General features: G+C 38.4%; 1 protein-coding gene and 1 pseudogene across 8 annotated transcripts in view; one reads left to right on the top strand and one right to left on the bottom strand.

Annotated features, from left to right (window-relative positions):
- Window positions 1–23,854, bottom strand: part of TASOR (transcription activation suppressor) — a 64,477-nt gene that overhangs the window by 12,168 nt on the left and 28,455 nt on the right. For 2 of the 8 annotated variants that reach the window (XM_035273889.3, XM_035273883.3), the window contains exons 12-18: window positions 15,458–15,530; window positions 15,299–15,370; window positions 13,062–13,763; window positions 9,138–9,541; window positions 7,304–7,448; window positions 5,893–5,952; window positions 298–1,223 (exon numbers count right to left, since the gene is read on the bottom strand). In XM_035273889.3, the coding sequence (XP_035129780.1) occupies window positions 298–1,223; window positions 5,893–5,952; window positions 7,304–7,448; window positions 9,138–9,541; window positions 13,062–13,763; window positions 15,299–15,370; window positions 15,458–15,530 (2,382 nt within the window). The remainder of the gene's footprint in view (window positions 1–297; window positions 1,224–5,892; window positions 5,953–7,303; window positions 7,449–9,137; window positions 9,542–13,061; window positions 13,764–15,298; window positions 15,371–15,457; window positions 15,531–23,854) is intronic. The other 6 variants (XM_035273891.3, XM_035273885.3, XM_035273890.3 and 3 more) reach the window with 3 other exon arrangements.
- LOC103788261 (calponin-3 pseudogene) lies at window positions 21,434–22,345 on the top strand (annotated as a pseudogene).

The raw sequence follows: 23,854 nt of genomic DNA, 5'->3' as shown, positions 1-23,854 counted from the left end.
GCTCAAGTGATCTCCCCACTTCAGGTTCCCAAGCAGCTGGGACCACAGCCAATTGCCACCACGTCTAATTTTTGTTATTATTAAGAGACAAGGTCTTGTTATGTTGCCCAGGCTAGTTATAAACTCCTGGCCTCAAGCAATCCTCCTGCCTCAACCTCTCAAGTTTTGGGATTACAGGTATTAGCCACCATGCCTGGCCTATGGTAAACATTTAAACATAAAACACTTCCATTTTAAACAGGTCATACCAACAAGAGAAGTTTGTACAGCATTACTATTACCTTCTCGCTTAGTTACCTTTATTTCTTTACAGAGCACACTCTCTTCTTCTTCATGAATATAAAATTTCACAGTATTTTTCTGGACATCTTTCATGATTTTAACCAAACTATTAAATACTTCAGGTTCTAACTGGCTTATAAAATTTGAAAGAGCTGGTTGAGCCGAAATGTTTACATCACTGGGGGATTTTGTTGTTTCTTCTACTGGTTCCCGGGCCATATCACCAGGTACAGTATCATCACAAGTCACCATTAACTCTGTGGCATGTTGAGGCTGGTTTATTTCTACTTCAGTTAAACTCGAAGTGGAAGTGGAATGCTGCTCATTAGAGTTGGTGTCTTTCAAAGGATCACTACACAGCTCAGGGAGATGTTTATTGTTGAAGTCACTTGAGGAAACTGGTATGACATGTCTTTCCAGAGGATTCAATGCTATCTTTGCACCAGAATCGTTAGGACTGACTGGTGGCAAATTCCCACCCTTGGCTGATGCTTTAATAATAATAGTATTTAGCTTCTCATGCAAACCATCCACGAACTCCTGCACACCAGCTTTGGAAGTCTTAGAATATATAAACTCGGAAAGCCGTTTCATCTTCTCTTGTGTTGAAAAGACAGGTGTGGAAACTCTACTGACATATGAAACATTTTTTTGCTTCAAAATCTCTTCTATCTTCCTAGAAAAGAGATTGTACTCTCCTAACACTGTCCTCTCTGTGGTTTCGCTCACTGCAGGCGGCTCTGCCTCTGCTGCTGGCACACACTGCTCCTCCACCTGACCTGTCAACACGTCATCCTCAGTGGTGCCCTTTAGTGTGTCTGTAAATGGAGAGGATGGAAACTGGTAATCAGAACTTCTCTGTCTATTTATTACCCGGGGGTCGTTAGGAAAGGCCTCCTGTGGTGGCAGACACACCAATTGTTCTTCTGGTGATTTCATACCTATACAGGAAGAGTTCATTATTATAACAGCAATCCAAAAAGACAACATATGAAAACACGAACTCAAACTGGGGGAAAAAAGAGTTAACACACATTTAGAACTAATTATATACTGGAAGGTGAAATAAAATTCTCAAATTCTGGTGTGAATTATATTCCCTCTGTGCCCTACCGGGATGGCCCTTAGAGTTGTGGCTAATGTTAACAACTCTGCTATTTTCTTTGCTTTCTTTTGAAGTGCTCAAGCAAGCACCAATTTGGCATCAATATAAATTAAGTCATTGGCTTATTTCTGCCTCCCTACCATTCTGTAGATTCAAGTTTAATACATGTTTAAATCAAGATGGTCACCTGCATCAGTTTGCTTGATCCCTGTATTTATTCTCTGCCAAAATAATTACTACGGTAATGCCCCCTTAGTGAGAATTGTAAGGCAATTGTAAGAATATCAAACAGAAATGCTGTGGGAATAACTCCAAGTTAAAAGTTGCATCTAGGATCTAGAACAATTAATTTTACCTGCTTTCAGACTTGTTCTCACTTATGAGATTGCTAAGTAGATTTTCTGTAATGTCAGGGACTTCATTTTAGCAGTAAATAAAAGGAGCAAAATTAGAAAAGAATGTATTTCACTGCTACACACTTTTGACAGTCCTTTCATAAATATTTTCCTCTTGCTTAGAAATAATTCTAAAAGAAGATAGTTTTATCTCATTTGAGATAAAGAAGTTAGCTGATACTAATGGGATTAAAACCTTTCACTCTTGACAAATAGCCCAATCTACAAGTTCATACTTTCCCCCAAAAAGTCCTAAATTCAAACAGTGTATTGTTGAAACTACATCTGAAAAAAGGACCCCTGATTCCATTTTTAAGAAAAAAGGTAGGGCCGGGATCGGTGGCTCACGCCTATAATCCCAACACTTTGGGAGGCCGAGGCAGGCGGATCATAAGGTCAGGAGATGGAGACCATCCTGGCCAATATGGTGAAACCCCATCTCTACTAAAAATACAAAAAATTAGCTGGGTGTGGAGGCGCATGCCTGTAATCACAGCTACTCAGGAGACTGGGGCAGGAGAATCGCTTGAACCTGGGAGTGGGAGGTTGCAGCGAGCTAAGATCGTACCACAGCACTCAAGCCTGGTGACAGAGCAAGACTCTGTCTCAAAAAAAAAAAAAAAAAAAAAAAAGAAACAAAGAGAAAAAGTATATTTAACTTCAATTTATAGTAGTGTTATATTTCAGGAAAAGACCAAAACTCATGTTCTTTGCTTAAAAGACCTACACAATTTTACTTGCTAAAAAATTACTAATTTTCCTTAAGTCTTAGCCAACATTTCCTAACAAATTGCTGCTGTTGTATAGGAAATCGTTCCTCTAAATCACAAAGTCCAGGTATAGGTAGTTTTCAAACCTAAAGATTTTAGTCACACTCATCACACTTTTCTAAAGGTTTAAATAGCCTAACTAGTAGTCAGTTTATGACATTCTCAACCAATCCTGGTGGTTATCAGGAACCAGTACAACCATTAACTATTGCAAAGGAAATTTGTCAGCAGAGTAAAAAGACCCAAAGCAGGTCTACAGGCGAAAGTGAGAGGGGAACAAAATATCCAACATGCTAGGGTAAGAATTAGAACTGTATGAAATTGATAAACCAGAAAATCCAAGTTCCATAAGATAATTAGGAATACTAAATACTAAGAATCCTTCTTAAATCTGCAACATTAAAATGTGGTTTAGTACACATAAAGTGTCCGGAAGGATACACAAAAAATTGGTAACCATGGCTAATATATGGGTAAGATTCTTAACTGTCCCAAGCCAGGGGTAGTATTACTTTCTCAAATATTTTTGTACTTCCTGAATTATGTACCATATCAAATATCTGATATATTCAAAGAAAAAAAAATGTGAATTGCATCTCATAAAACATATGGGTTGGAGATAACTACCTGTAATTTTTAAACTTATGAATTATTTGTTAGACTTGGGGCCTATGTTGCCCAGCCGGCCTTGAATTTCTGGGCACAATTCCTCCTGCCTCAGTCTCCTCAGTAGATGGGACTCAGGAGCATACCACCGCACCCAGCTATTTATTACTTTAAATGAAACAGTTGCTCCCAAAATGTGTAGCTAAATATCAAACCAGTGAGTTTATTCCTGAAGGGCTATAGTTTTTTTTTTTTTGAGACGGGGGCTTGCTCTGTCACCAGGCTGGAGCACAGTGGCACAATCTCTGCTCACTACAACCTCTGCCTCCCAGGTCCAAGCAATTCTTCCGCCTCAGCCTCCCGAGTAGCTGTGACTATAGGCACATGTCACCATGCCCACCTAATTTTTGTACTTTCAGGAGAAATGAGGTTTCATCATGTTGGCCAGGATGGTCTTAATCTCTTGACCTCATAATCCGCCTGTCTTGGCTTTCCAAAGTGCTGGGATTACAAGCGTGAGCCACCTTGCCCAGCCTATAAAAAGAATATTTTTGACCTGAAATATAACTTATATCCACATGGAGAATTTTCCATAATTAAAAACCTCTAAACCAAATAGATTCATTTATAAACTATAAATAATCACAACCTAATTTTGTTTTGCACAAATTTCCCTGTATGATTTTATTAAGGATATAACTGGTCAGGTACAGTGCTCATGCCTCTAATCCCAGCACTTTGGGAGGCTGAGGCAGGCAGATCTCCTGATGCCAGGATGGTCTTGATCTCCTGACTCCATAATCTGCCTGCCTCAGCCTACCAAAGTGCTGGAATTACAGGCATGAGCCACCTCGTTTTTTTTGTTTAACTTACTGTCAATAAATAATTGCAGTATTTTAACTTTTGAGTAGTGAGTTCTCTAAAGGCAGCATCATTCAGATGTCAACACTTACTAGCTGACAAAATATGAAAACAGTATCCTCAAATAAGACGAATGCAGGTGCTGATGTAGCATTCTGAAGCGTAAGAAAGATAACTACTATTCTTAATGAGAAAAAGAATTACTGATAGATGCATAACACAGATGACTCCCTGACATAATATTGCATGAAAGTACCAAACATGAGAGATGACTAGGCTCTACCCTAAGTTCAAGAGCAGGCAAAACTAATGTATGATAAAAGAAGTCAGATTAGCGATTACTCAGGAACAGGGAGAGTACTAACTGGGAGAATGTGGAAGAAAATCTAGGGTGCTAGAAACATTCTACATCTTGATTTGGATGGTGGTCGTACATATGTAAAATTTCAAAAAGCTATATAATCAAGAATTGTGGCTGGGTACAGTGGCTCACTTGAAATCAGGAGTTCGAGACCAGCCTGGCCAACATGGTAAAATCCTGTCTCTACTAAAAATATAAAAATTAGCCAGCATGGTGGCACATGCCTGTAATCCCAGCTACTCAGGAGGCTGAGGCAGGATAATCGCTTGAACCCAGGAGGCAGAGACTGCAGTAAGCCAAGATCGTACCACTGTACTCCAGCCTGGGCAACAGAGCAAGATTCTGTATTAAAAAAAAAAAAAAAGACTTATGAATTTTCCTTTATGTTATATATATCTGTTGTTCACGGTTTCTTTTTTTTTTAAACCATTTTTTCCTAGAAGGAGATGGTAAAGATTTTCTTGAAGGAAGCTAGTAATTAAAAATAAAAAAAACTCCCAAAGAAGTTACTATAAAGATGTAGCAAAAAGTCATTTCACATTTCTTTCAAATAAAAAAATAACACTTTGATTTCTGAGATACAACAAAACTAAAAGAAAATATTAAAAAGATCACCACCAAACTCTAAGCAAGAAAACAATTCCCACGATCATCTGCAGAGAAGCTGAATCCACCAAGCTCAAAGACTATCTCCTAGGTACCCACTGCCAACTAGCTAATCAGTAATATCTGCAATTGTTTCTAGAATCCAAGTTTCTTAATCTGTTATTTAAACTACCTGCAGATATTAGCTTTACAATCAAAAGAACTAGGTTAAAAGACTATGAATAGTATACCTAAAAGATAAATGGCTTCCCCTCCTATTTTTTTTTAATTTAAAAAAAAGAAGGCCAGGTGTAAGGTCTCAAACCTGTAATCCCAACACTTTGGGAAGCGAGGAGTTTGAGATCAGCCTGGCTAACATGGGGAAACCCCGTCTCTACTAAAAATACAAAAATTAGCTGGGCATCATGGCATGCGCCTGTAATCCCAGCTACTTGGGAGGCTGAGGCAGAATCACTTGAACCTGGGAGGCAGAGGTTGCAGTGAGCCAAGCTCACACCACTGCACTCCAGCCTGGGTAACAGAGCAAAATTCTGTCCCAAAAAAATATAAAAAATAAAAACAGAAGAGTGTTTTTCATATGATATAAGATAACCTGCACAAATGGTTTAGGAATATATTCTGGTCTTCCCAAATTATAAGAGAGACTCTACTGTGGGTGAAGAAAACTTAATCTATGTAAATATTCAGTGACTTCTTTGAACACCTTTATAGTAAGAATATTAGATACAAGTAATAATTTACGTGTCTGTGTGTGTGTGTGTGTGTGTGTGTGTGTGTATGGTATTGTCCAAATCTTCTGTAATTAAAAAAATTTAAGTCAATGCCCTATTGATGGATTACCAGAAATGCAAGTAGCAATTCTGAAGAAGGGCACACTGGGAAGAAAAGCAAAGCAAACCTTCTCACCTGGTGTTTGTTTCTCACCATGTTTCCCCAGCTGGTCTTCTGAGCTTCTTGCATTCCCTCCTGAGGGAAAGCATCCATTAGACTCTCTTCAGACATCACTGATACCTAATTTTTGTTTGTTTTTAACTGTGGTTCAGAAGGAAGTGATACCTACTAAGCACCTTTCAGACAACCCCAACTGGTAACAAACAGAAGCATTCCTTCTACCTAAAATAAACTGAAGGGTCATACCACTGATGATGGAATATGAACACTTATTAAAACACTGTTAACTTCAAACGACCCTCAACACCAAGTATGAAGGCATCTAAATGAGAAATGGTTAAGATAACCATCTTGTATCAACTATTTCCCTATTTTGTTTCTCCCACTCAAGCTTAAGTTTCAAGCTCATAAAACAATACTAGGTTTAGGTTCCCTCTATCATCACCTACAGGCCTCTTGCCCTCTAGAAAGGTATTAAGTAGAAGATGGTGCTGAAGCCCATGGAAACTCGAGTTTTAGAAATTCTTCTCAGAGTCCTTGGAGGTTTCAGTAGGTTCTAGTCTAGTTCACAGGCCAGTCTACTCTGTAACAAAAAGTTGTTTGTTCTTGCTGTTGTTTTTAAAAGGTTAAAGATGTAGGACTGGAAAAGATGTATGCCCTGAAAATATTCCCAAAAAATGTTTAGCTAAGGTAAGTGAATAAGAACTTGGAATATTAAGAGTATGTATTCCTTATGGAAAAGCCCTTTGCTGTTCTGAAAGAAAAGAAATTTCTCTGTGCAAACACACAACCATACACACATATAAATCAGAATGCCATTCCCAAAAAATGATAATCTCTCAACATTTGCTAAACTCTATTGGCCTCATAATTCAATAACATTTACATTTGGTCATTCAGGTCATTCTCTAAGATAATCCAATTTATTTAAGATAATCCAGTATTAAGAAATCAAATTTCTAAAAAATGAACCTCAACATTATCACTTATTAGATGACAGCTTGTTATGGTGAAGTTTAATAAGTTTGAGAAGATGCATTTAATTGGTTGTTCAAAGAGCGAACCATTTTACCTCTGTAGCTATCTCACCTTACCAGAGACTCAGTTTCTGCCAACAGTCTTCATTCGGCAGTCTGCATGCTAACTCCACAGACAGAGCATGTCTTAAATCCCTGTTTTTAATAAGCAGTTTTGCAGAGGTGCTTGCTGATGCTTACCAAGAACAGCAACACTCAGTGATGAACATTGCATTACTCAAAATAAAGACACTGAAGATGTCTTCATCTAGACTTCATCTAGTGATGTCTAGTCACTAGATGAAGGACCTAGTGACCCAACAGTGAAATCCAGAAAAGATGCAAACCTTCAGGAAACTGGTCTCTTAAGTAAAATGAAGCAAACCCAAGTCCAAGTATACTTTCCTTACCTGTAATTGGAATCAGTTTCCAGTGTATTTCAGTCTCTTCAACATTATTTGACTTAGACTGTTGTCTACGAAATCCATGTTCAATGGGAACACTGGGACACAAACTGCAGTCTTCAAAATTATTCATGCTAATTAAATCTGGATCCTAAAAATCCAAGTACACACTCAATAGCTTTCTTTTCAATTCCTTTTAATATCAAGAATAAAATATTTTTTTTCACAGATTCAAGTGCTTCAATCTAAACATTACAAATGAGTAAAATAAACATGGTTAAGTTATAATACTCTAGTCTCAAAATTAAAACATAACTTGTCCCTCAAAACCTAACTTTATGTTAATTTAGAACAAGGACTGGTAAGTTTTTATGCTTAAGTGCCAAACAGTAAATATCTTAGGCTCTGCAGGCCAGACCCTCAAGTCTACCACAGACAATACCTAAACAAACAGACATAGCTGTGTTCCAATAAAACTTTAGTTATAAAAATGGGTAGTGCAGGCCAGGTGCAGTGGCTCACGCTTATAATCCCAGCATTTTGGGAGGCCAAGACAGGTGGATCACAAGGTTAGGAGTTTGAGACCAGCCTGACCAACATGATGAAACTCTATGAAAAATAGAGGCCGGGCGCGGTGGCTCACGCCTGTAATCCCAGCACTTTGGGAGGCCGAGGCGGGTGGATCACGAGGTCAAGAGATCGAGACCATCCTGGTCAACATGGTGAAACACCGTCTCTACTAAAAATACAAAAAACTTAGCTGGACATGGTGGCGCGTGCCTGTAATCCCAGCTACTCAGGAGGCTGAGGCAGAATTGCCTGAACCCAGGAGGCGGAGGTTGCGGTGAGCCGAGATCGCACCATTGCACTCCAGCCTGGGTAACAAGAGCGAAACTCTGTCTCAAAAAAAAAAAAAAAAAAGAAAAATAGAAAAAAACTGGTGGGTGTGGTGGCACACGCCTGTAATCTCAGCTATTCAGGGCCCAGAATCACTTGAACACAGGAGGCAGAAGTTGCAGGGACCCAAGATCACGTCACTGCACTCCAGCCTGGGCGATAGAGCGAGGCTCCAACTCAAAAAAAAAAAAAAAAAATGGGTAGTGTGCTAGGTTCGAGCCATGCCCCACCCCTCATCAACTTTGATTTAGAGTACAAAAGATACCAGGAATACAGGTTGGTTCCTCAGTGCCTACCTTACGTACCCCAATAAATAAACCTCCTACTGTTCCCCAGTGATGCAGCCACTACTTAGGGGAGATAAGGCTACTTCTAGGCTACAAACCAGCACTCTAAACATCTTATAAATACGCTGGACACTCTAATAAGCAAGTCTGAGAGTCACTTCAGAGGTAATCCTAAAGGCTACTTAAGTTCCATTCCTATTTGCATAAGAAATACCAAGTACCTAACTTTGTTACACTGGTGTACTGAGATGGTATCCTCATCTGTCTCACCTTTGGGTTCTCTGTTACTGCCAGCAGAAAGCCAATGCTTTGGGAATTCAACTTTCTTATAAAACAATAAGGAATTAACTCCCAATAAGCCACTTCTGACAAATAGATTGTTCTGCCTTAGCTTTATCACAGCAAGTAAACTTTAGATAATATATTAAGCCTCTAAGGAGGAAGGAAAACAACTATTTCGGCATTTATCTCTTTGTAACAAGGAATAACTTAAAAGTACCATCCTAGATAGGCAGCTTTACTCAAAAATGCATTTTATTTCTTTTTTAAGGAAAAAATAATTCCCTGAAGCATACTCCCAACACCTCTTTCACACACACACACACACACACACACACACACATACTCACAAAGATAACCAACAGATGCTTGCTTACTTCTTTCAAATGTAGCTTATGGTCAGTGCCCACTTCACTGGTAGAAACAGCAACAGAATACTTAGATGCTGTATCAACTTCTAGTAACAAGCTCTGAGTACCCTTAAAATGAGCATTTTCAATTTTTGCACAAGTAGGCTGCTCATATTCTTTCTTATCTGGGGTAGAGTTCAACTCATACTCATGCTTTTGCCTCAGCTCTTCATAGGCATCATCAGTGCTCAATCCTAAGGCTTTGTTGACTGTGTCTGTCAGAGATGCATCAGAATGGCGCGCATTTGCTAGTGTTTCTGATAACCAATTAAAGAGCCTATGGATGTCAGCAACACCAGAGTTACAGGTATCCTGCTGCTGTCGCCTCAAGTCAGCATCATGTCCAAGTAAGCAAATAGGCTGTGGAGACACTGAGAAAAAGAAAAGTCATTGGCTGAAGTTAAAGTTTAAAAGCCAGCATAAAATTTTTTCAATCAAATATACTAAAAAAAATTATCATAAAGCATTTATGGTCAGGAACTCAATCAAACAATTTGCTTAGATTTTACAAATATTACCATCACTTACTTTATAAACATAATTGTAAAATTTTACACATAGGTCAAAATTCCTATTAAAGTTTAATTCTCATTATAATTTAAACATTCTATCATAGGAAAATAAACTCATGCATAAGGTTTTAAATATGCATAAGAATAACACTACCATCAAAATCTCAAAGTCAACCAGGTAATTACCAAGAGATTAAACATTTGTACTTGCTATTTTGCCAATTGTTAGGATTATATGCATATTACACTACGCTACTAAAAAAAATTACTTAAATTTGATTTCTATCTTCTACATACCTATTATATTTTATCCTAAAAGCACTGGCTGACATACTTAAAATCTACACCTTATCCTAAATGACAAGATTAACTTAAATTCATAATGAAGCTAGGATATTATAGATATAAAATCATCCTGAAGAAATCTCCACCAAATTTACATCAAGAACAAAAAGCATTATGAGAAGAAACACGTTAAGACATGGTTTCATGCATGCACTATAAATGTGTATAATCAGTAACAACCAATATATTTTAAAACTTGCAAAGGGAGCAAACATTCAGCAAGTCACATGCTTTAACGTTGGGGCAGGGTAGGGATTGGGTGAAGCCTGAGTTAAGATTTCTAATTTAAGAGTATAATGTACCACAACAAAAATAAATGTCAGAAACAAAGGAGTGTATACTGTATGAATCTAATTATATAAACTTATAGAGCCAGCAAAACGAATCGATAAAGACAAAAAGTAGATCAGTGATGGAGTAGGGTGAGCTACATAACAAAGGAACACAAGACAACATATAAAAATGTTCTATATATTGAAGTGGTGATTACGCAGCTGTCAAAACTCTTAACTGTGCACTTAAGTAGGTACACTGATACACATTTTACCTCAAAACAGTTTATATTAAAAGTTATAAGAGGTGGTGTGAATGGATTAGGAGATTATCTCAAAAAATGAATGGGTTCACCACCAAATCAAGATCAGAGTGTTTTAAAAGTTTGACTATAACCTTGGAATCTCTACCTTCAGAAACAAAGTATGCAAAATGACTTAAAAAAGAAATAAGTGAGAAACACCTAGAAATGCAAGTCTGATAATCACTAGCTTTAGTTAACCTATATACTCTTCTTCCCCTGCCTCATTTCTCGTTTGGTGTACTATACTTAGTATGGCTTTCTCACCATTCTAATTATTGACGAAGCCTGAGTTTTACCCACAACTATGTTTTCACATACACAGAATTAGTCAGTTACCAACAAAACAAAAACAGTGACAAAAAAATAAGTATCTTATTTATTGAGGGCATATTATGTGCTCAGTGACAGGAAATACAGCAGTTTGTGAAAAATGCTTTGGAGTCAGTCAGAACTGACTTCAGAATATGTGCCACTAACTTCATAACTTTTAGTAAAGTTACTTATCTGAGATGCTTTTCTCATCTGCAAAATTAGGATAATAATGCCTACCACTCAAGAACTATTAATAAATAAGTTCATACACGTAAAGCACCTAGCACACAATAAACAAAACTTTCAAGACACATGTCAACAAGACAAGACAGTACGTGTTATCAAGTGCTAACAGGTTCAGCAAAGATTGCAAATCCAGCATAAGCTAAAGGAGGAGACCATTAAGGAGAACAGACAGAAAGCTGAGGAGAAATCTAAACTGCAAAGATACACTGCTTGAAAGAAATGAAAGTTACTTAAGAGAAAAAAGAGGGAAATGAAAGACTGACCATGACATACTCTAGGCAAAGAGAGATGACCCTTAACCGAGATCTGTGAGAGAAGAGTGGAAAACATGGCTGGACATGGCTGGTCTATAACAAAGCCTTAAAAGGCAAGTATGTAAGATGAGATTGGTAGCAAATTAGCAAAGCAATATTGAGACGCACATGATACTGAAACAGGTGCAAGAAAGTTTAAGTCAGGAAGGCCACCAAAGAGATAAAGAACCCGGACAAGAAATAATAACTGTGTAAAAAGAAAAAGATACACAGGTCAACTAAAGAAAAAACCATGATAGTTACTGCAGAGAACAGTAATGTCAAACAGAACTTTCTGCAATAATGAAAATGTTCTCTGTACTAATACAATGGTGTGACTGTTGAAATGTATTTTTCATTTTAATTTAAACTTAAATAACAACACATGGCTAGTGGCTACCATTTTGAATACTGTAAGAAAAAAAGAAGTAAAAGGAAAGCAGACTAGGCGTGGTGGCTCACGACTGTAATCCCAGCACCTTGGGAGGCCGAGGCAGGCGAATCAGAGGTCAGGAGTTCAAGGCCAATATCGGAAAACTCCATCTCTACTAAAAATACAAAAATTAGCCAGGCATGGTGGCACATGCCTATAATTCCAGCTACTGGGGAGGCTCAGACAGGAGAATCATTTGAACCCATGAGGCAGAGGTTGCAGTGAGCCGAGATTGCTCCACTGCGCTACACCCTGGGTGACAGAGTGAGATTGTCTCAAACAAAAAAAAGGAGAGCAGGAAAGTAAAAAGTGAGGATACAAATACAGATTGCTAAGAGACCAAAAGTGTAAAAAGACACTGATTTGACTAACCTAAACTACAACACACTGAATTTGAAGAGACAAGTGTAGTTGCTCAATTAAAAAAAAAACATAAGAATACTCAGTTCTGTCATAATCACTCAGAGGAGCAACAGCAGCACAAAAATTGGATTGTTACGTCAGCTTTCCTTGAATGCAGAACTCCTTTTGTGCTTATGAACTAGTAGTGTTAAGATGTTAAAAATCTAGATAAGTGTCTTAGCTGACTTGCAATATTGAAACAAACACACTTAAAACAAGCACTTTACATGTCTATCTCTGTCAACTAAAACAAAACAACGCAACGGTAATTAAAAAGAACAACAAAAAAAGAAAAACCAAAGATATTCCTGGATTCTTGGGGAAGAATATGTATATGCATATTTTATTTTCAAATTCAGAAGGTTCCTTTTCATTAAGCAACAGCCTAAAAGATACCAATATTCTAATATTATACTTTTTCAACTATAAAAATAAAGGAATATAAAAGGAGAACAACTCTGATTAGCATTACTATGTTAACCTAAACCAAACTATTTAGAAATCTGATGTACCAGGGCAGGAGTTGGAAAGTGTTTCCTATGCTGGGCCAGACAGCAAGTATTTTAGGCTTTGTGGGCTATACACTCTCAATGCCAACTCTGCCATTAGAGCATGAAAGCAGCTATATACACATAAATAAATGGGCATGGCTGTATTCCAATACAACTTTCTTTACAAAAATAGTGGACAGGCTGAATTTGGCCCCTCTCCTATAGGAAAGAACAGAACTACTTTATTTTTGGTTATTATAACAACAATCTGATATTTTACCTTCATACAGATGGCAGTTTTCAGATAAATGACTGGTTTTGGCGAGCTTTCCCATATTTTCAGGTAAATCCTCCAGCTTCCTCTTCAGGATAGTTTTGCTTCTCATATCTTCTGTGTCTGAGTCCCCACCCACATTCTTTTTCCTACACTGAATTAAATTAATCAGTTCTTTGACTCTATCTTTATCATAATCCAAAGAATGAGATGACCTTTGCTTTCCAGATATAACTGTTTCACCCCTTGAGTTACTTCGTTTTCCAAATTTCATTTTTGTACCATTCATTTCTTCTTCTTGACCTTCATAATCTGAAAGTGGACTAAACTGTTGAAGTTTTCTATTTTCTTCAAATAGTTCTTTTAATTTACAAATAGGCAACTGATATACTTCAGGCCGAAAAATATAGGCATGCAAACAGGTATCAATATGGGATTTATTTCTGGGAGCTGAATATAAGAATTTTTTATCATCTAATCGTGAATCATATGGAAACATAATAAATTCTCGTTTACCTGAACCAAAACCTCGCTTAAAAAATTCACTTACATACTTTTCAACAGCAGAATGAAAATTTATAGTGCTTATATTTTTGAATTCCTTTCGACACTGAATCAAAGCAAACTGTAAAAACTGAGCTATTTTCAATACATCTGGCATGCTCTCATGCCTCTCCTGTGGTGCTGCATTGGTTGAACCTTTTTGTGCTGTAAATAAACAAAAAAAAGCAAACCATGTTAGCAATCAATAAACTAATCAAATACAGATCTAAATATTGCCAAAGAAGTGTAAAAACATTTATACATTAATGTTGAACCAAATGTGTATGTACCCTAATACATATATATAATATAGCAAATATATGAATAGCATGCTTCTCAAGTCCAGGATCCTAAAACAGCCCAGTAAGAAACTAAAACAAAAAGCAGAACACATTTTTAAAGGAAAAATCACCCACTCATTAAAGATTTCACTTCCTATTGCCCCTAGGACATTCAAATAGTGGCAAGCAACATGTAAGAAGAAATAAAGAGACAGAACAAGATCTGAGGCTCCAAGCAAAACAGTCCTGCATTGTCATCCCTTCCTCTTATAAAGTAGTAACTAACTTCACATGAACAGATATTCAGGTGCTGAGTAGCCACAATTGAGAAACTTATCCTTAATCCAACAGTGAAATCCATTAGTGGAAACTTTATCTTCATAAATAGTATTAAAAGTTCATTCTTAGAAAAGGTGAGTAACAAATCTTATCTAACAACAGCACCAAAAATTTCTATTAATTTTGGATGGCCTAATATTTAACCTTGCACATGATGTTTAGAGTCACTAAAATTTGAATGCAAAATTGAACAAAGCTAAAAAATAATCATATAAAATTATCATAGGCTGGGCACAGTGGCTCATGCCTGTAACCATAGCACTTTGGGAGGCTGAGGTAGTTGGATTACTTCAAGCCAGGAGTTCAAGAACAACGTGGACAACATAGTGGGACTGTGTTTCCACAGAAAAAAAAAATGAACTTAGCTAGGTGTGCTGGCACACGCCTATATCCCAAGCTACCAGACAGGCTGAGGCAGGAGGATCACTTGAGCCTAGGAGGGAAGGCAAGACTGTATGTAGTGAGCCATGATCACACTGCTGACCAGGCAATAGAATGAGACCCTATCTCTAAAATAAATAACCCTCATAACTAAGCTACAGTACTGTAACAATTATAATCAAACTTTATAAGAGCACTGATAAACACAAATTAATTTTTCATAGTTAAAAAAAATCGTCGGCCAGACACAGTGGCTCAAGCCTGTGTAATCCCAGCACTTTGGGAGGCCGAGGCGGATGGATCACCTGAGATCAGGAGTTCGAGACCAGCCTGGCCAACAAGGTGAAACCCCATCTCTATTACAAATATAAAAAATTAGCCGGGCATGGTGGGGAACACCTGTAATCCCAGCTACTCAGGAGGCTGAGGCAAGGGAATCGCCTGAACCCAGGAGGAGGAGGTTGCAGTAAGCTGAGATCAGACCACTACACTCCAGCCTAGGCAACAAGAGCAAAACTCTGTCTCAAAAAAAAAAAACTGTCATATCATTTGTGTTTTATATTGCTACTACCTCTTACCCTCCAGTATTTCCTGAAACATAATATAAGAAAGACAAAGTGTTTAGTGAGTTATCTGGAAAATTTCAATAAAATGTTAAGTGTCTATAAGCAACTAGATTTAGATATTCATAGAACTTACAAGTAACTATGCTTCTAGGTTCTTGAAATAGAAACAAAGCATGTAGGACTCGAGACCTGGCAGTCTGATATTCTAAAAAACAAAAGCCAAAGTCATTAGCAATGTGTCTTAACTAAAAAGTTAAGAAAGAATTGTAAAAATTAAAGAGAGACCACCTACCATATGGAGAAACCATCTGACAAGGAGAGAGAAGAAAAAGGTATCCTCGGTCTCCCAAAGGTTTAACAAGAACCTGCATTTTGAGGGGAAGGAAGAAGTTGTATCTGCTTTATTATTACTTACCACAAGGCAGACACAGAGCATTTTCTACCAATTGTGAAAAAAAAAGTTATTAACCATCTTTTAAGGAAAAATATTGCTAATGAAATAGTTAACTCTTTCTACCAAGTCTGTTGATTAACAGGATTCCAATCAAATGAAAATTCCTTCATTTTCATAACATTAATGTGAAAAATGTTACTGAAAGAACTCCCCTAACTGCAAAACCAACAGGTTAATTTTTCCCTTAAGCTAAAATACAAGGACCAAACTAAAGACTTCAAATATTTTCTTCATCAATTCAAAAGACATGTTTATTAATGGCCAAAGTAATATGCTAGATGCTAGATATAAAACATGCTTTGAAACGCTGCATTACAAGAGTTCAGACTAACTGCAAGCCCAATGTGTTGCCGTAATCTAATTCCACACATATTATATGAATGAACACTTTTCACATGTAAGCCAATTTGCCCAGAGATAACCAAAAACAAGCAACACAAGATCCCTGATCACAAGAAGTTTATAATTAGGTAGAGAGGGTAACACAAGAAATATCAATAATTACATAAGACAGAAAAGTTCCCTAAGATATTTACAAAATAATGGAAATTGAAAAATACAGTTTACGGTAGTAAAAGATGATCAAGAAAGGTTTACTGAAAGTTTATCAAAAGTGGATTTTGAAGGATGGGTACAATGACAAGAGCTTGAGATTGTGGGAAGGACATTTCAGTAGAGGCAGTATCATGAGCAAAGGTGAGTTATGACGGACAGTTTACAAACATCACAGTATTTATCACTGGCAGCAGGATGAGGACAGACTAGGATAAATGTATTAGACAAATCTGGAATGAAAGATCATGGGTTAGCTGTAAACAGACCAGAAGCCAGGTTAGCCATGAATGTCCTTTAGAGTATACCCCTTTAGGCTAGTCTTTCCTTAAAACAACAACATTAATGCCTGTAATCCCAGCACTTTGGGAGGCCAAGGCGGGTGGATCACGAGGTCAAGAGATCGAGACCATCCTGGTCAACATGGTGAAACCCTGTCTCTACTAAAAAATACAAAAAAAATTAGCTGGGCATGGTGGCGCATGCCTGTAATCCCAGCTACTCAGGAGGCTGAGGCAGGAGAATTGCCTGAACCCAGAAGGCGGAGGTTGCAGTGAGCCGAGATCGCGCCATTGCCCTCCAGCCTGGGGAACAAGAGCGAAATTCCGTCTCAAAAAAAAAAAAACAGTAACAAAAAAGACTTGACAGCACTGTGCAGGAGGCGGAAAAACAATCCAATGCAAAGAATTTATTTTAGGGGCTACAGCAATAGTTCACAATGTTTTGGGTAAATGAGAAACTGAGCATGGCAGCTGAACACAAAGGATACCTAAGTTATGAAAGAAAACTTGTACTACTTAAATTCCTATTAAAACAATTCCAGTAAACAACATCTGTATAAAAATGAGTAATTCGGGGACAAAAAGTAACTGCTACTTTTTTAAATTCACATTTAATAAAAACATTGTTTGAACATGCAAAAATAAAGTGGTGTTATATTTGGGGGTTTCAGGTAGCCTTAGTTGACCAACTTCCCCAGGGTCAACTTCTCTCCTTCAGTTTAATCTGTGCCAAACATGACTCTTTGATACCTGATGCTCACAGAGTTTATTTTAGTGGAAGCAGGCTGGTGGCACAGGTCAGATAAAGTAAGGAGGTCAGATGACCAAATGACCAGGAAGGTCTCCAACTGAAGACCATTCTAAACTTTGGGGAATCTTTGCCCATTTTTATTCCCAGTATTCCATGAGGGTCAGTTACCAGGTCTTTCTTTCATAAAGGAAGTTTAAATATTCTTCTAAGGGTAAACTTTGTTTTAAGGTTTCTAAGAGTTACATCTGTGCTGAGACAGCCTTGTTTCCTAAAAATCCCAGGGCCAAGGTTGGAAATCCTCATGCCAGGTTATACCATACTGCCAAGTGACATATAGTATTGGCTCTGCAAGACATTTAACTGGGTCTTACGGCTACCATTTATAGCCACGCTAAGTCTCTTACAGTATACTACAAATGGACATTGGTACCTGAAAAATTTGTTTCAGACACAAGCTTTTTTTTTTTTTTTTTGAGACAGAGTTTCGTTCTTGTTACCCAGGCTGGAGTGCAATGGTGCGATCTCGGCTCACCGCAACCTCCGCCTCCTGGGTTCAGGTAATTCTCCTGCCTCAGCCTCCTGAGTAGCTGGGATTACAGGCATGCACCACCATGCCCAGCTAATTTCTTGTATTTTTAGTAGAGACGGTGTTTCACCATGTTGACCAGGATGGTCTCGATCTCTTGACCTCGTGATCAGCCCGCCTCTGCCTCCCAAAGTGCTGGGATTACAGGCTTGAGCCACCGCGCCTGGCCCACAAACACTTCTATCCAAAATATTTTAGATAACACATTTAATATTTTGCCCAAACTCCCAGTTGATGAAATAAAAAGTTAAGAAGCACAAGTAAAATTTTCATGTTTTGTGCTCACTGACGAAAACCAACTAGATGCCTTTAACCTCTCACTCCAAATAGCAGGTTTTATAAATTCTACTAGTAACCTAAAGACTCCTGTGCTTTAAGGGGTTCCAATGTTTCCAGAAATCCATGGAGTAAAAACAATCTATAATCAGAAACAACACTAAAGCATACAGAAACCTTCAGCAGTTATATCCGTGTGGCTTCAGCCCACTCTGAAGGAAAGAAAAATCCTGGAAATTGTGCTCCTGTTGGCTCTATTTTAGCTGTTTGGCTATTCTTACAAAAAAAAAAAGTATTAATCCAATCTATGGGTTTTTTAATTAGTTTATTCTACTATTTTAAATTTCCAGATAACATTAAAGGCATTGTGGCACCCCTCACCCCTGCAAAAAAAAAAAAAAGAGGTATAAACACAGGTACAGCGGGCCAGACACAGTGGATCATACCCATAATTTCAACACTTTGGGAGGTTTACATGGAAGGATTGCTTGAGGCCAGGAGTTCAAGACCAGCCTGGGCAATACAGCAAGACCCCATCTCTATTAAAAAAAAGATTTTTTAAGTAGCCATGTGTGGTGGCATCATGTGCATGTAGTCCTGGCTACTTGGAAAGCTAAGGAGAGAGGAGGATTAACTGATCCCAAGAGTTCAAGCTCTGATTATGCCACCACACTTTAGCACTTCAGCCTAGGCAACAAAGTAAGTCCTGTCTCAAAAAAAAGCAGCAGCATAGAAGGAAATAAGCTATACTAAGTGAGATTCAGCAGGAAAAAGAGATTCAAACACTCAAAGGCATCAAAAATTGAAATTATCAAATGCAAAATGTAAAATATCCATTATGAAATGTTTAAAGACATAAAATAATTGGAAGAATTAAAAACGTTTTCACACAAAAATGTTTAGACTAATGTTCATAGCACCATTATTCATAGTAGCCAATAAACAGAAACAACTGATAAAAGAACAAGCAAAAAATGTGGTATTATCTATACAATGAAAGAATACTGGGCCATAAAAAGGAATAAAGTTCTGATATATGCTACAACATCAATGAGCCTTGAACATTATGCTCTGTGAAAGAAGCCAGACACAGAAGGCCACATACTGCTTGATTCTATTTATATAAAATATCCAGAACAGATAAATTCATAGAGACAGAAGTAGATTAATGGCTGTTAGGAATTGGGAAGGGGGAATGTACAGTGAATCCTGAGGTGAAAATGTTTTGGAATCATAGTGTTGATGGTTGCACAACAGTGTGAACCTACTTAAAAAAAAACATGGAATTATATATTTTTAAATGACTAAAATGGCTGGGGCCGGTGGTACGCACCTGTAATCCTAGAACTTTTTGAGGCCGAGGTCAAGACCAGCCCAGGCAATATGGCAAAACCACGTCTCTACAAAAAATACAAAAATTAGGCAGGTGTAGTGGTATGCACCTGTAGCCCCAGCTACCCAGGAGGCTGATGTGAGGATCACTGGACCCCAGAAAGTCGAGGCTGCAGTGAGCCAGAATCACACCACTGCACTCCAGCCTACATGACAAAGCAAGACCCTGCCTATTAAAAAAAAAAAGAAAAAAAAAAAAAAAAAAAAAGGCCGGGCATGGTGGCTCATGCCTGTAATCCCAGCACTTTGGGAGGCCGAGGCAGGCAGATCACGAGGTCAGGAGTTTGAGACCAGCCTGACCAACATGGTGAAACCCCGTCTCTACTAAAAATACAAAAATTAGTCAGGTATAGTGGTGCATGCCTATAATCTGAGCTACTTAGGAGGCTGAGGCAGGAGAATCACTTGAACCCGGGAAGCGGAAGCTGTGGTAAGCCATTATCACATCACTGCACTCCAGCCTGGGTGACAGAGCTAGACTCCATCTCAAAAAAAAAGACCAAAATGGTGAATTTTATGTTATGTGAATTTTATTTCACTTAAAAAATATTGGAAAAGAATACCAGAATATAATATGCACCTCCTAGAACAGTGCCTGGCATATAATACTTACTAACTAAATACTTCCGAAAGAATTAACAAGAACCTATTATAAAATATCCAGGCTGATCCAAAAACGTTCAAATATAATTTTTAAAAGTAAAAAACATCCCCTGTGAAATTAGAAACTCAATAAATAAATAAAGCAACAAATGAGACACAGCCAAAGATGAGATTTTTTAAACTAGAAAACAGTTATGATGAAGTTACTTAGAATGCAGCACAGAGAAACAAACATACGGAAAACATAAGACAAGATTAACAGACATGGAAATATGCCTCTTCAGGGTCCTAAAAGACAGGCGAGGCTGGGTGTGGTGGCTCACGCCTGTAATTCTAAACTTTGGGAGGCTGATGTCAGTGAATCAATCAGCTGAGGTTAGGAGTTTGAGACCACTGGCCAACATGGTAAAACTCCGTCTCTACTAAATATACAAACATTAACCAGGCATGGTGGCACACATCTGTAATCCCTCCTACTCAGGAGGCTAAGACAGGAGAATTGCTTGAACCCAGGAGGTGGAGTTGCAGTGAGCCAAGATTGTGCCACTGCACTCCAGCCTGGGTGACAAGAGTAAAACTCAGTCTCAAAAAAATAAAACAGGCTAAAGAAAATGAGGGAGAAGTACAAAAGATAACTAATTTTCCAGAAAAAAAGATACAAATCCACAGATATGAAAGGAAAATATATACAAAACTGGATAAACAGAAATCTACACCTAGATAATTGCTAAACATCAAAGACCAAAAAAAAAAAAACTTTTAAAGCAGCCAGGGGGCAAAGGACCTACAAAGGAACAATTAGACTGAGAGTTGACCCCTGACTCCTAAACAAAAATAGGAGCCAGAAGACATTGCAGCATAGTCCAAGTGCAAGAAAATAGCTGTCAACCAAGAACTGTGTACCCAGCATCCAAAATCATAGATTATATATTTTTCTCAAACACAGAAGGAGCATGTGCAAAACCTGACCACATAGACCTAAAAGTCTTAACAAATTTCAAATAATCACCACCTGTTCTGATTACAATGCAATTAGAAATAAAAAAAAAAAGAGGGGTGGGGAGCGTGGAGCTTTGGAGCAGACACTGAGGCTCTGCTGCACTCCGTCGGACCCAGTTGCCCAGGCACCGCCCGCGCCCCGAGGCTGCCACCGTCTCCTGGGCTGCCCAGAGGAGCCAGCTCCGAGCATCCCCCGCGGAGGCCAATCCTTGGGGCCAGGAGCGGGGAAGTGAAGTGCGAGAGACCCGGGACCCCAGCGCAGCCTCTTCCCGCCGCCCGAACCACCATGACCCTGAACACTTCAACAAGGGCCCTTCCTATGGGCTATCAGCCGAGGTCAAGAACAAGATAGCTTCCAAGTATGATCACTAGGCAGAAGAAGATCTTCGAAATTATAGAAGAGGTAACAGGCATGAGCACTGGCACCAACTTCCAGCTGGGCTTAAAGGATGGTATCATACTCTGCAAACTCATAAACAAGCTACAGCCAGGCTCAGTGAAGGTCAACGAGTCTTCATTGAACTGGCCTCAGTTGGAGAATATTGGCAATTTTATTAAAGCTATTCAGGTTTATGGAATAGAGCCACATGACGTATTTGAAGCAAATGATCTTTTTGAGTATGGAAACATGACCCAGGTTCAGAGACTTTAGTGGCTGTAGCAGGTCTGGCTAAAACAAAAGGATTCCATACAACCATTGACACTGGAGTTAAGTATGCAGAAAAACAAACAAGATGTTTTGATGAAGGAAAATTAAAAGCTGGCCAAAGTGCAATTGGTCTGCAGATGGGAACCAACAAATGTGCCAGCCAGCAGGTATGACAGCTTATGGGACTAGGAGGCATCTTTATGATCCCAAAATGCAAACTGACAAACCTTTTGACCAAACCGCAATTAGTCTGTAGATAGTCACTAACAAAGGAGCCAGCCCCACAGGGATGTTAGCACCAGGTACCAGGAGAGACATGTATGATCAGAAGCTAACATTACAGCCAGTGGACAACTCGAGAATTTCTCTACAGATGGGTACCAACAAAGTTGCTTCCCAGAAAGTAATGAGTGTGTAGGGGCTTGGGCAGCAAGTATATGATCCCAAATACTGTGCTGCTCCAATAGAACCTGTCATTCACAATGGAAGCCAAGGAACAGGAACAAATGGTTCAGTAATCAGTGACAGCGATTATCAGGCAGAATACCCTGATGAGTATCATGGCAAGTACCAGGATGACTACCCCAGAGATTACCCATATAGTGACCAAGCCATTGATGATTAGATCCGCACAGAAGGAGCTCAGTATTTAGTCCATTGTTTTTATTCAGTGAAGACCAAGCTAGCCTTGAGTAATTTTTATCTTGTCTTCCTAAAACACTATTAAGATTATTACATTTTTAAGAAAAATTGACTTACATACATTCCTTTTTCTGCCTCTTCCCTCAATAGTTGCCTTTTAGAGCCATAACAGTTAAATCATACAGCATAACTAATAACTTGCATATGAAGTAAAAAGGAATACTGTGAAAGGGGAATACTCTTGTACAGCCAGCCAGTTCTTTCTTATTGTACTGTATTCACCCTTCTTATAAAGACGTGAGATGATAAAATGCCTACGTGATGAGATGGAAGTGAGGCTGATGACACTGGCATTGTGATGCAGCAGTAGGCTACTACTGAAAACTAATTTAAAACTTATGAATTATTTCTGGAATTTTCCATTTACTATTTTCAGAAAACAGCTGACCACAGGTAACTGAAACTACAGAAAGCAAAACCAAGGATAATGGGGGACTACAATAAAGACTAGAGGAAAACTATAAAACCAATATTCCTTCCAGATAATAAATTCTATATAGAAACCCCAAAAAATGGACAAAAATATATACATTATTCAAATTTCAACTTAATCTGCATTAAATCAGTATGTAAATATCAAGTACATTTCTATATATACAAGAAACAGAAAATGTACTAACATGGAAAATACTATCTACAGACCAGGCACGGTGGCTCATACCTGTAATCCCAGCACTTTGGGAGGCTGAGGTGGGGAGATAACTTGAGGTCAGGACTTTGAGACCAGCCTGACCAACATGGTAAAACACCATCTCTACAAAAACTACAAAAAAATTAGCCATAGTGACACATGCCTGTAGTCCCAGCTGCTCGGGAGATTGAGGCAAAAGAATGGTTGAACCAAGAGGCAGAGGTCTCAGTGACCTGAATCACACCACTGCATTCCAGCCTGGGCGACAGAGAGACTCTGTCACCAAAAAAAAATAATAATACTATTTACAAAAGCATCAAAAAAATAAGACACCTAGGGATAAAGCTAATGAAAAAAATGAGCAAGACTTGTATCCAGAAAATTCTAAAACTCTATTATAAAAGAACACACTAAATAAAGACAGAGATGGCCAGGTGGCTCACACCTATAATCCCAGCACTTTGAGAGGCCAAGGAGGGTGGATCACCAGGTCAAGAGTTCAAGACCACCCTGGCCAAAATGATGAAACTCCCTCTACTAAGAATACAAAATTAGCCAAACATGGTAGCAGGCGCTTATAATACCAGCTACTCAGGTTGAGGCAGGAGAACTGTCTGAACCCAGGAGGCAGAGGTTGCAGTGAGCCAAGATCACACCACTGAACTCCAACCTGGACAACAGAGCAAGACTCCATCTCAAAAAAAGAAAAAAGAGAGAGAGATAATCTCATTCATAGATAAGTCATTATCATAGGTTAATCGTCTCAAATCTGATCTGCAGATTGGGGATGGGTGGGATGGGGGGTGAAGAAAG

The sequence above is a fragment of the Callithrix jacchus genome, chromosome 15 (genome assembly GCF_049354715.1).
Source record: "Callithrix jacchus isolate 240 chromosome 15, calJac240_pri, whole genome shotgun sequence".
Lineage (NCBI taxonomy): Eukaryota > Metazoa > Chordata > Mammalia > Primates > Cebidae > Callithrix > Callithrix jacchus.
This window is presented reverse-complemented; position numbering and strand designations above follow the sequence as displayed.